General features: G+C 41.8%; 1 protein-coding gene across 7 annotated transcripts in view; it reads right to left on the reverse strand.

Annotated features, from left to right (window-relative positions):
• Positions 1 to 11,724: 11,724 nt before the first annotated feature.
• CNBP (CCHC-type zinc finger nucleic acid binding protein) overlaps positions 11,725 to 13,288 on the reverse strand; it is a 67,029-nt gene continuing 65,465 nt past the window's right edge. For all 7 annotated transcript variants that reach the window (XM_057311969.1, XM_057311970.1, XM_057311968.1 and 4 more), the window contains one exon: positions 11,725 to 12,815. In XM_057311969.1, coding sequence (XP_057167952.1) covers positions 12,698 to 12,815 — 118 coding nt within the window. In that variant the 3' untranslated portion in view covers positions 11,725 to 12,697. The remainder of the gene's footprint in view (positions 12,816 to 13,288) is intronic.

Consider the following 13,288-nt stretch of genomic DNA (forward strand, 5'->3'; position numbering starts at 1 on the left):
CTGGCAGCTAGTTGTGGGTTTGTGATTATATGGTAGCCAGTGGGGATTGAATGGAAGGAATGTGTGCCACTTAGGCAGTGCAATGAAAAGTATGGGCATGCCTTTCCCCTTGCCCGCTGAGAGGTGACTATGGCAACAGCCACCTTGAACTCAGAAATGGAAGAATTGTGAGGATGCCAGAGTCACCTCCCAGCTCTGGAACATCTAGTTCTGTAAAACGAGAGAGAAATAAACATAGTCTTGTTTAAGCTGCTGCAGTTGGGGGTCTTTTATTACCTTTATTAACCTTTACCATAAATAACACATGACCAAACTTGTTGGTCCCAAACAAGCAAGGTCATTCCTCACTCAAAGGAGTTTTTCTGAGACAGAAGTTTCTCAAACTTCTGTATCTTTATCCATTAAATTCCTGACTGTAGGATGCAGAGGTCATATAAAACAGGATTCACAAGGCATTACCTATATTCATTGTCCTTCCAGCATTCGTTCTCCCTGCCCACTTACCTGAATTCCATTTGGCCCACTGCTGTCCTGTTATATAGACCGATAAACTCTCTATAGTGTTGAAAGCAGTAAGAGTCAGAGTTACCAGTACTTAAAACTAAGAGCATCCTGTTTATACCATTCATCCGGCCAGTCTGCTAATGTCCCTTTCTCTGTGCACACTGATTCTGTCTTTGCCCACTGTTCCTTCTTCCTGCAGCACCATTCCTCCCTTCTGCTACCCGACTAATCCCTCTTTTTATGCCTCATTTGAGACAATTTAGACAGCCTTAGATGACTTAACCTGTTTTCTAGTCTGTGAAATATAATAGTATTTACCTTTCTATTTTCATTTTTCCTCATTCATGAAATTGGGATATTTGCTTTACAGAGCTGTTGTTAAGAGGCAACTATATATAAGGTGCTCAGAACAGATCTCTGTAAAGTTCTCAATTATTTCAAAATCAAAAAAAACCGTGATCTGCAGTCACATCTATTAATGTGGCCTTACCCAAGTCCATGTAGTCAGCTGGGCCAGGCTCAGGGACTTTGTAAAAGCTCTGTTAACTTTTTTTTTTTTTAAGATTTTATTTATGTATTTGTCAGAGATAGAGAGGGAGGGAGAAAGAGCACAAGCATGGGGAGCAGCAGGGAGAGGGAGAAGCAAAGTCCCTGCTGAGCAGGGAGCCCGATGCAGGACTCAATCCCAGGACCCCAGGATCCTGACCTGAGCCAAAGGCAGACGCTTAACCAACTGAGCTACCCAAGTGTCCCTCTGTTGGCCTTTAAATCACCAAATTTAAGATTTACAGGCCTTGCCCTACTGGAATTCTATCTTGTTTTTTTATCTCTACCCCATAGGTCTGGCTCGTGAGATACGATAGCCAAATGAGTAAAGCAAGAGACAATAGCGCTGCACTGCCCTTTTTTTGTGTGCCAATAGCCCCAATTTATGCTGTGTTTCTTAGCCACCCTGTAAATTTGAACAGCCTTTTGTAGTGCTAAGATTTTCTGTACTTAATCCCATTATCAATTATCTTATTTATCTATGCACCCACAGTTGTGACCTATCATTAGAACTGACCAGCAGGCTGAATTTGGCCTATAGGGTTGCTTTGACTTCTGTCGTGTTATAAGAACTGGAAAATCTCACACAGAAATCCTGATACGAGGCAACATTGAACCCACATTCCTGCACAGTAACTGTTAATACAGGTGTAAAATCCTGGGGCGCCCGGGTGGCTGAGTTGGTTAAGCATCCACCTCTTGATCTCAGGATCTCGTGAGTTCAAGCCCTGCATTGGGCTCCATGCTAGGTGTGGAGCCTACTTAAAAAAAAATGCAAGTGAAATATCCTAATGTTAGAATAGTGCATATTAAAATGTAGAAGTGGTTTTGGGGCGCCTGGGTGGCGCAGTCGTTAAGCGTCTGCCTTCGGCTCAGGGCGTGATCCCGGCGTTCCGGGATCCAGTCCCACATCGGGCTCCTCCGCTGGGAGCCTGCTTCTTCCTCTCCCACTCCCCCTGCTTGTGTTCCCTCTCTCGCTGGCTGTCTGTCAAATAAATAAATAAAATCTTTAAAAAAAAATGTAGAAGTGGTTTTGGAACTGGGCAATGGACAAAGGCTGGAAGAATTATGGGGATAACAGAAAAAACCTAGAATGCTTTCTACGGATTGTTAGTACAAAGGTGGAGGTTTACAGCTCTGCTAGTGAGGACTCAGAAGGAAGTGAAGAGCTCACAGAGAAAATCTGTTTTGTAGAGAATACATAAATAGGAATATGGACACTAAAGCACTGCTGGTGAGGCCTCAAAAGGAATTAGGGAATGCTATCAGAAACTGGAAGAAAGGGGAATCCTTACATGGTAGAAACATCTCTGAGTTGTATCCTACAGTTATGTGGAAGGCAGAATTTGTATATGACAAACTAGGATATTTAGCTGAGGGGTTTTTTTGGTTTCTTTTTGATGCTTATAGAAAATGCAAGAGCAATGAGGTAACTTAGGGAAGTTCTGTTAAAACAAAACCTGAATTTGATGATTTGAGAAAATCTTAGCCTATCCAGATTGCAAAAAGATGCTAAAATTAGGAGACTCACTGGGAAGTGTGCTCTAAAAAAAAAAAGCTAAGGGTGTGGTTGAACCACCTTTTTCTAGTGCCTCAGAATGATCAAAGTCAGACTATTCATCCACAGAGACTGGGTAAGAGATTAGGTGTGTGACTTATGAATCCTTTCAACCATTGCAGCAGAACCCAGGACAGAGATGAAATTATCCAGGAACGTTCTGTGGAGGAGCCTCTTGTCTAATCAAGTGAATTCCCATGACAAACACAGAAGACCCACAAGATTGAGAATTTGACACCAGCAGGAACACTGCCAACTTGGACTCTGAGGGACAGAAAAAGAACAAAACCAAAAAAGAAGGCTGTTGAATTCCCAAAAAAAATTTTTTAAAGATTTTATTTGACAGAGAGAGACAGCCAGCGAGAGAGGGAACACAAGCAGGGGGAGTGCGAGAGGAAGAAGCAGGCTCAGAGGAGCCTGATGTGGGGCTCGATCCCAGAACGCCGGGATCACGTCCTGAGCCAAAGGCAGACGCTTAACCGCTGTGCCACCCAGGTGCCCCTGAATTCCCAAAATTTTTTAAGTGAGAAACAAGTTGATAAAACTATTCAGCTACTTTGGGACACCTGGGTGGCTCAGTCAGTCATCTGCCTTTGGCTCAGGTAGGTCCTTGGATCGAGTCCTGCATCCCGCTCCTTGCTCAGCGGGAAGCCTGCTTCTCTGCCTGCCACTCCCGCTGCTTGTGCTCATGCTCTCTGACAAATAAATAGTCTGGTTTTTTTAAAAGATTTTATTTGACAGAGAGAGAGAGAGAGAGAGAGAGGCAGGCAGAGGGAGAGGGAGAGGGAGAAGCAGGCTCCCCGCTGAGCAGAGAGCCGGATGTAGGACTCGATGCCAGGACCCTGGGATCATGACCCAGGTGCCCTTAAATAAAATCTTTGAAAAAAAAGGAAAAACTACTCAGTTATAAACAAGAGCTACCTTTCACGAAAAAGGGAGAGCTAGTGGTGCCTGGGTGGCTCAGTCGGTGAAGCATCTGCCTTTGGCTTGGGTCCTGATCCCATGGTCCTGGGATCGAGCCCCATATTGGGCCCTCTGCTCAGCGGGGAGTCTGCTTCTCCCTCTCCCTGCCTCTCCCCCTACTTGTGCTCATTCTTGCATCAAATAAATAAAAATCTTAAAAAAGAGAGAGAAAAGAGAAAAAACTGGGGATGTACTGTATGGTGACTAATATAACAAAATAAAAATTATTTAAAAGAAAAAAAAGAAAAGAAAAAAGGGAGGACTCCTGGGAAGTCAGCTTGAGCCCAGAGAATACCCTCAGGCATTAAAACCTGGTAATTTGCCCAGCTAGGTCTTTAAATTGAGACCAGTGACTCCTTTTTCCCATTTCCTCCCATTTTGAAGGGCCATGTCTATTACTTACGTCCTCTACCTAGCTTACCATTGACTTTTGGGAGCAGGTAACTTAAAAACAGGTTATAAAACCACAGATGGGGAGGAATTTCACCCCAGGATAGGTCATACCGAGCTCTCACCTATACCTGATTTAGACAGTGAGACTTGGGACTTCGGATCCGAGACTTAAGAGCTGCTGCTTTGATGGTGGGCAATGGCTGACACCTCAGGTGACGCTGGGATGAAATGAATGCATTCTGCACGTGAGATGCCTGTGCAATCTTTAGGGGCCAGAGACCAGACTAAGGTAGGAAGAATAACAACCTGCCGAAGATGTACGTGTCCTAATCCCCAACACCTGTGAATGTTACTGGCCAAAGGACTTTTGGGATGTGATAAAGTTATGACATCAACAGGGAAATAACAGTGATAATAAAAATGAGGAGTGCTTTGGTCACACGGTCGGGTGAGCACTGGACTCCGGGTTTCACCTCAGGCCATGATCTCAGGGTCATAAAATCAAGCCCCACTTCGGGCTCCCTGCTCAGCACAGTGTCTGCTTGAGATTCTTGCTCCCTCTCCCTCTGGCCCTCCCCTCCATCCTCTAATAAATAAGTAAAATCTTTTAAAAAATAATGGAATTTGTAAAAGCCCATGTTCATAATTTTGCTAAGAAAAATTTAAAGTGTACAAGAACTAGTTGCAAAGATAGGGATATGAAGTTCTGCTAAGGGAACTCGTTACACAGAAAGTACTTATTACATAGATGTACTCTTTTAAGTGTACTTTTCACCTGTGAAGAACTGAATAAAAATGTCCAATATCAGCTAAACAATCCAGAAAATTTATAAACTATACAAAGAACAAAAATGTCTGATCAGTAACTGTGGCCTAATAAAAAAATATTGCAAGAACACTTCGTTTTTGGGAAAGAGTCCAAATATTTTTAAACGTGCTTGGAAGATATGGACTGGGAGACCTGTTGCCGAACAATCATACTAGGAGAAACCGTTACAAAAGAGGATTCAACCTCACTTGCAGCATCTCAGATTTTAATCACCCTTGGGCTTCTATGTCCTAATCTAGGGTTAACCAGCCCAAAATACCAGAAACTCCCATGCTGATAACCGGATAGGAGATGGCATCCTTTTTCTCTTGGGTCTGAGAGTGTTGTATACTCAAGAACAAGTATAAAAATGGAATATGGTAGAATTATAAAATCCTGAAGCATCTGGCCGGCTCAAAGGAGTGTGTGACTCTTGATCTCAGGGTCATGAGTTTGCGCCCCATGTTGGGTGTAGAGGTTAAACTTTAAAAAAATTAAAATCATTAGGAAGGTGTATGATTGGAACATCACAAAGGCAGAAAAATTTAAAGTTATTAATAAAACTTTAAACCATTATATTTGTAGTGTTTGTTTCACATTTTCAAAGCCAGATTAAATTTCCAGTCAAAGTTAAATTTAGAACAAATTTAGAATCAAGATCAAAATGCCTAAGAAAAACTGATTTTCAAAATGTTCCTCAGGTTTAACGGGGTACGCATTACTCAATGTTGAAAATAGTGGACTGCTCCTCCACGCACTAAAGCATTAGACAATCTCTCAATTAAGAGGAGCCAAGTAGCTATTGTCCCCAGAGGGACATGGGCTCTTCCCCAGTTCTCTCCACCTCCTCCATATCCCAGCTGACCACCTTCACTCACATCACCATCTGCTGACTTCCAAAGACTGGAGTTAGTGGCATGCATTACAGGTGCCCTGAACTGGTTCGACCAAGCCTTATTTCAGACTTGCCCAACACACTGAGAGGTATTCCTCTCAGGTGGCATACAAACAATCTGGTGGGACTGTAGGAAGTTTGCATAACAACAGTTAAGTACCACTTATTATTTCAGTAGTGGTAGGCCCTTTACGAAAAATGTTTCATGTGATCCATCACAGTGATCCTGCAAAATACAAGGGTTTTGTTTTTGTTTTCACTTTATAGCTGAGGAAATTGGAGCTTAGAGCTACCTGCTCTTTCAAATACAAGCTAAAACTTACTTGGAGCAGAGATTCCAGTGAAGTCTGACACCACAGCCTATACTGGTTGCATAATGCTACGGTCCCCAAAATGTGCAAGGCCCTGCAGCTAAAATAAGGGTTTTGGAGGCCCAGGTACCGTAGTACCAATAGACCTTGGGGGAGAAAGTACAAGATAACTTGGCCAGCATTTAGAAGTCAGACACATTAACTCCTGGGGTCTTCCATCTGGGCTTGCATTTTTAAGGATTTAAGGTCCTTCCACTAATTGTTCTTTATGACTGAAGTATCGGTAGAAATCTGTTTGTCATCCATGGCTGCTAAAACCATGTAGTGCAAGGCGATGGAAGACTTTATAACAGAAAACACTGAAATCTCCTGAACCTACCCATCAAGCCTATTATCACCAGAAGTAAGGCAATCTGACATTACGCACCTCCTGCTGTGATGCAACAGGAAGTACACAGCACCCTCTCTGATGTACCTAGCCTTAAAAAAATAATCAAAATATAATCACGCTTCCAGACCTGACTACCACTAAACTCTGGGAGGTAAAAACCATATGAGACAATACTACAAGGATACAATCAACCAAATGCACATCATTAGAATTCTTCAATTTGTTTTTTCCAAAAAGGACAGGCAACTAACAGATTTGACATCACCAAATGCAGTGTAAACAGAGCTTTTGGATCCTGACCCGGCAAGAAAAAATTAAAGTGAAATCAAATGGAAATTTGTGTTTCCTCCATACACTACCACTTATCATTTTGCAGTATTCCAATTCCAAGGCATTTTTGGTTGATCTGATTCAGAAACCTGTTAATGAAGCAATTTTTTAAAAAAGTCATTATAAACTTGGCAGCTAGGAAAATTGTGATCTAATTCTGAAATTTGGCACAAAAACCACTAGAGTGAATTGACTTTCTCTTCCATTCACAATAGAGAATCAGCAAAGGTTTGAAAGTCAGTGACAAGTTAAGTTTTTGCTTCTGCTTAAGCCCTCAGCTGTACGGTTTAAAAATGTAAAAAGCAAAAATCTTGCCTCTAAATTTTTGTCCTACTCAGAAAAAAAAAAAAAATCTGACTATAAGCTCTGACCTCTTGCCCTATCAGTTCAGGTTCGCTGTGTGCAAACTATCACCCAAAAATGTTAGCAGACAAGCAAATGGCCAGAGCTTAAAGACTGTCACCTCATCTGTGTTACACCATATAGTCTGCACAAATATAGTTTCTGACTTTTCCAAATTAAAAATACCACCTGGAAGCACTGAACGAATGCCCATTCCTCTAAGGCGCTTTATACCTAAATCAGCCAAAAATCTTCTGACTTTGAACCATTCCACCAGGTAAAATCAATTCTTGATCAGGAGGCTCCTCAGAACTCCAATACCTGATTGCCTCATAAATGGCAGGTGTGTCGACTAAGCATGAGACACCAAGTACATGTGCCTACTGTATGCATCTCTGCGGCCTGATCCAGGAAGTATAAATGTAGTAGGCAGGACTGGAGTTCCCTACTCTCCTTCCAGGGGAACTGTTCCCGTGTTCCATCCCACTAGCATCCACTTTAAATTGAGGTCCCACTGTGGTAATTCCTCTCCAATGACTTTCGTTATTGGGGGCACAAGAGGGCATGCTAACTGCAACTAAGAATATTTGAAATGAACATAAAGGCAAAGGACGGTTACTCTGTGAAGGCAAAGCAATGAAGTAGCCACACTTAGGAAAGAAGTCCACCTCAGTCAAGTGGAAAAATTCACTAATGACCTGTCTGCCACCAAATTATTTTTGCATAAGTCTGGTCACTTAGCAATGTTCTCTCAGAAGACAAGAGTAGTCAGGTCACTGCAAAGTAACCTAAATGAAAACGTCAATGCTGAAAACCAAGAACCACAATAGCTGGGAGAAAAAAAGACCAGAAGGATCAAGACAAAAATGCACCCACACTACTCAACAGAAATCTCCTCGGGCCCGTTTAGGAAAGGATATTCTTACAAGTGAAAGCTAAGAAGTCAGTCACAAAAGACAGGCTTGTGATTTTTAAGAAACCACTACCATCAACCTTGCATTCAGACACGTACCAGCCACCTTAGGAGGTAAACACCACAGCTTGCTATCAAAACATTTGCAGCTAAGTTCCTTGTAAAGGTTTGTTGTGGGGTTGAAAACGGACAGCTGTGAAGCAGTTATGTGTAATGAATGTTCTTTCCATTCTAAAGCAAGAAAGCATAATTACACACAAACCACTATAATTAAGAGCATAAGTACAGGACTATGTTCTCAAATTCCAACTACACCACCGGGACTATGACCTTGATTACTTACACCAATGGTTTTCAATCCAGTGGTACCTGAGAAACATCTGGAAGCTTATAAAATACTCATAGCTCAGGACCCATCTAGACAAATTAGAGCCAAATGCCTGCATGTCTAAGTCTGGAGGTTACTATCTCCCAGCCATGAGGCTGTTGCTAAGATTCACACCTCTCCACTGGTTCAGCAGTTACTTGCTCTTCACATCAAGCACACAGACTTACAACAGTAGCCCAATACTTGAGGTTACACACAGAAAATGCAATGTTTAATGCTTACTGTAACATACCAGAGTCTACCACAAAAACATGCCCCAATCTTTTAAAGAATTTTCACTATCACGGAAGTTTTAGACTATCACGACGAATACTACATACTAAGGCAAACACATCCAAAATAGTAAGAGACCGATGGTAAAAGACAAATATGCACTGAAAACTTAACTCCCCCCTACTCTCAAGGTTTTAATTCTGGCACTTTTAAGTAGACAAAGTTACAAGTGAACCTGACCACAGCATAATCTAAATGTTTTCTAGAAACCAACTACCCCAAAGTCCTGCGCTACTCATCAAAAGCCACGTGCAATTTTTCACTATACTGCAGTGCAGCGGTGGACTCCTAAAAGTATAACCAGTGTCACTACCGTAACACCATCACTTTAACTTTTCATTGCGATACAGCACAGTGGTCGTGTAGGGAATAGAATTCTTATCTGCTATAGGGAAAGGAATCTTTTCAATGGTCTTTGAAGTGTCCAAGCAGGGGCACGTGGGTGGCTCAGTTAGGCATCCGACTCTTGATTTCAGCTCAGGTCATGATCTCGGGCTTTGTGCTCAGCGGAGAGTCTGCTTGAGATTCTCTCTCTACCCCCCTCTCCCAGGCTCATTCTCTCTCAAATCTTCAATAAAGTTTCAAAGATCACTGAAGTTAACATTTTAAAATACTACTTAATAGGGGTGACTGGGTGGCTCAGTTGGTTAAGTGTCTGCCATCAGCTCAGGTCTTGATCCCAGGGTTCTGGGATTGAGCCCCGCATTGGGTTCCCTGCTCAGCAGGGAGTCTGCCTCTTCCCTACCTCATGTTCTCTCTCACATGCTCTCTCAAATAAAATCTTAAAAAAAAAAACTACTTAATAACGTAGCTTTGCTATGAATACCTAAGTTAGATGAATGTTCAGTTTGAATGGTTTTTTTTTTGAGAGCGCATGTACGAGCAGGGGGGCGGGAACAGAGGTAGAAGGGGAGAATCTTAAGCAGGTTCCATGCCCAGTGTACAGCAGGACGCAGGGCTTGATCTCACAACCCCAAGAGCATGACCTATTTTTTTTTTAAATGTAAGCTCCAAAGTCCAGTGTGGGGCCTGAACTCAGGACAAGATCAACAGTCGCATGCTGAGCCAGCCAGGTGCCCCTCAAGTTATGGATTATTCTTTTAACTATTCTTTATTAAATTCTTCAAAGTAAGTTTGTAGGCAAGAACTCCCTCTGATCCACTCCATTTAAGTCATGTTGAAGCAGCTTCAAAAGGCTGAGGAGAAACAGCTATTCTGGAAGTATGCAAAAAGCAGCAAAACTTAACAGGGATGCAAAGGTGAAAATGTCAGACAATGCAAAATTCATTGTAGCACCTCCACTTATCTTTCCATCATCCCCTCAATCCTTGTTACAAGAGACATCCTTGCTCTTTTATCTACCTTGCAGGGATAGGAATCTCAGAAGACCTTACATAAAGGGGGGACTGGTTTCTTACCCATAATGAAAGCTGCTAAACCCCAAACAAACTTCACTTTTGACAGAACCACTTATCTATTAAGGCAATGCTACTTACTATCCGAAAACGATTTTTAAAAAGTTGCTTAGGGGCGCCTGGGTGGCACAGCGGTTAAGCGCCTGCCTTTGGCTCAGGGCGTGATCCCGGCGTTATGGGATCGAGCCCCACATCAGGCTCCTCTGCTATGAGCCTGCTTCTTCCTCTCCCACTCCCCCTGCTTGTGTTCTCTCTCTCGCTGGCTGTCTCTATCTCTGTCAAATAAATAAATAAAATCTTAAAGAAAAAAAAAAAGTTGCTTAAAACCAAGTCTTACAGGGCTCCTGAGTGGCTCAGTTGGTTGTGTGTCCAACTCTTGGTTTCAGCTCAGGCCATGATCTCAAGGTCCTGGGACTGAGCCCAATGTCAGGCTCCACACTCAGTGGGGAGTCTGCTTGAGGATTCTCTCGCTCTGCCCCCCCAATAAATAAAATAATCTTAAAAAAAAAAGTCTTATGACACATCCTGAATTGCTACAGGAATTGCTCATTGGCTCTCAGCAATTAGCTTGAATTCCCCAGAATACACATATTTTCACGTTGTACTTGCTCAGTCATCAAGGTCAATGCAACTAAACACAACCTTATGAAAGAATACTTATGTGGCCTGTGAATAGGCCCTCAGTTATGTGTATCAGAGGGCTTGAAACAAAAGGCTGCTAGGTACTACAAATGCAGCACAAAGAACAGTTGTGTGAAGTAAAGCAGGTCTAAATATCTCGTTTTCCAACTTGAGGCTGAAAAACTTGGGGGAAAATAACCCCATGTGTATCACCCCCAAACCTGAAACTACATTTAACAGTGATGCCTTTGAAAATAGCTCTTCCTTTATGTTGTCTTTTACTTGCAATAGAAACAAAAATTATCAAGACATTTAACATGCTTAGTTAACATCTGATATATATCATTTGCTCAATACAAATATCAAAGGAGAAAGACACTTGTTAGCTTGTATTCATGAGTTAAAGGACCTACATGTCAGGGGTTCACACTTTTTTTGCCTGCTTTTGACTATTAGACAAAGTAGGAATTGGCACAGCACAGACACGAATATCTTAACCTGCAATGGGTCACAAATTGACCAGACCTGAGGATGAAAAACTCACTATAACCAATGTGAAGAATCACATGGCAGTGTGAAGGGAAAAAAATAAATTAAGTCGGGAAAGCATAAGCCACTAACTATAGTTTAGTGGGGGGGGGGGGGGGCAAAAAAAAGAGGACATTGGGTGGGAGGGATACTTGAGTAGGTTCTAGACTCCAGAGAGCTGTACATTTTTCAAGCAAGTTAAGCTTCCAAAAACTCAGGTATAAAGTGAGTTCGTTCGTTAAACCAAGTGATTTCTAAGGTCCACCTCACCTCTAGAACAAATCCTAGAAAAACAAGGAATTTAACATTTCAGATCTTTGTGAGGCCAAGAAAAATGTTAAATGCTAAAACATAATGGCATTAAAACTATTGAGAATGAACACGAGCTAAAGCACAGCATTATAATGGGTTACAAAGAGAATTTCTTATATCCCTGCAGAACAGGACACCGAAGGATCTAAAACCTATGCTTCCTTGTAATAGCTGTTTTTCATTACTAAAGATATGACTGAGTTAGTACACAAAGAAAAGTCCAAACTGTCAGCTTTTAGTCCTCCACATTCCCCTCTTTAATATGCCATTTTGCACTATATACATTAATGAAAATTTGAAACAAACAAAAAGAACTTAGTCAAACTCCCCTTCCTCCTCCAGCTTTATTGGATAGTTTAAAATTACATTTCTATTTTCTAGGACTTCAGGTGCTCTCTCCATCTGACTTTTAAAAACTGATTACAGCAAATGAAACACAGTTGTCTAAGTGATATAGTATACAAAAATAACATCTTGATTTCTGTGAAAATGCATTTCTCTGCAATTCCTGAATAACTCCAAATTATGCTAACTCTGAGCATAGATGTTTACTCTGGGTTTTAGATTTAGTCTTTGAAAAAATGTGTTCTACACCTTTGCCATCACCTTATGTATATCCAGCCATCAACGCTGTGATGAAGTTGTTCCTGTTTAGGCCTTTATCCTGATTTTTCTCGCACAGCCATTAACACACATTTGTCTTTTTGTTTTGTTTACTCCCACTCAACAGTATGTTCTATGTAGGGCCTGATACAGATGTTACTTGGTGTTATTTAACAGCTACTGAGGTCAGACAATCCAAGGCCATCATTATGCTAAAATTAAAGTTATTTATGGAAGCTCATAAATACTTCCAGAATTGGTTTTACCTCCTACATGGGAACATATCCAAGAAACCCAGAACGGGCTTACTGGTCTGACTCAACTCTTCCCATTCCTCCATCCCTATTCACCAGTGGCGCGGAAAGGGGGTTCTTTAACAAAGCATTATACATAACACCTCTACCAAACTAAACATAAACTTTTTTTTTTGTAGTTAAATGCAGAAAGTCGATTTTTTTCCACCCCTTTCCTCCTTTTACACGGCAAGTAAAGCTCACTGGCCTGGGAGTAGCCTCTATCTGCCAACCTTTGGCCAGTGAAGAGGATTCAGAGAAAATAATACAACCATCAATCAGAAAAAGGAGGGGCGACAAAGGAAAATAATTAGGCTGTGGCTTCAATCGTGCATTCCCGTGCAAGGTGCCCTGACTCGCCACAGCGGTAACAGTTGACTTCACTTGTCTTGCTGCAGTTGATGGCTACGTGACCAGTTTCACCACACCTTAAAAAAGAGAGAGAGAGAGTTTTCACAACATGCCCAGAAAATGCAAAACCGTACTGAAGCAACAGTAACTACGGAACAAAAAGCAATGGAAAATGAAGCAATGCATTTCTTCCCTCAAAAGTCTCATTAACCCCTAAACTAAAAGCAGGAAGGAAGAATTAGATAACAAAGTACTCAATTATGCAGCCTAAGCCATAAAATTAAAATTTTCACCATAAGAGAGCCACCAAAAACACCAAAACAGCAAAAACAGGGGCACCTGGGTGGCTCAGCTGGTTAATACTGACTCTTAATTTCGGCCCAGGTCATGATCTCACGGTCAGGAGATTGAGCCCCATGGTCCACTCTGTGCTGGGCGAAGAGCCTGCTTGGGATTCTCTCTCTCCCCCTCCCCACCCCCGCCCAAATGTGAAAAACCATGACACTGGCCAAGATGTACCTTTTTCTTAAGTTTTATTTAAGTAATCTCT

This window comes from Ursus arctos, unplaced genomic scaffold (assembly GCF_023065955.2).
Source record: "Ursus arctos isolate Adak ecotype North America unplaced genomic scaffold, UrsArc2.0 scaffold_14, whole genome shotgun sequence".
Lineage (NCBI taxonomy): Eukaryota > Metazoa > Chordata > Mammalia > Carnivora > Ursidae > Ursus > Ursus arctos.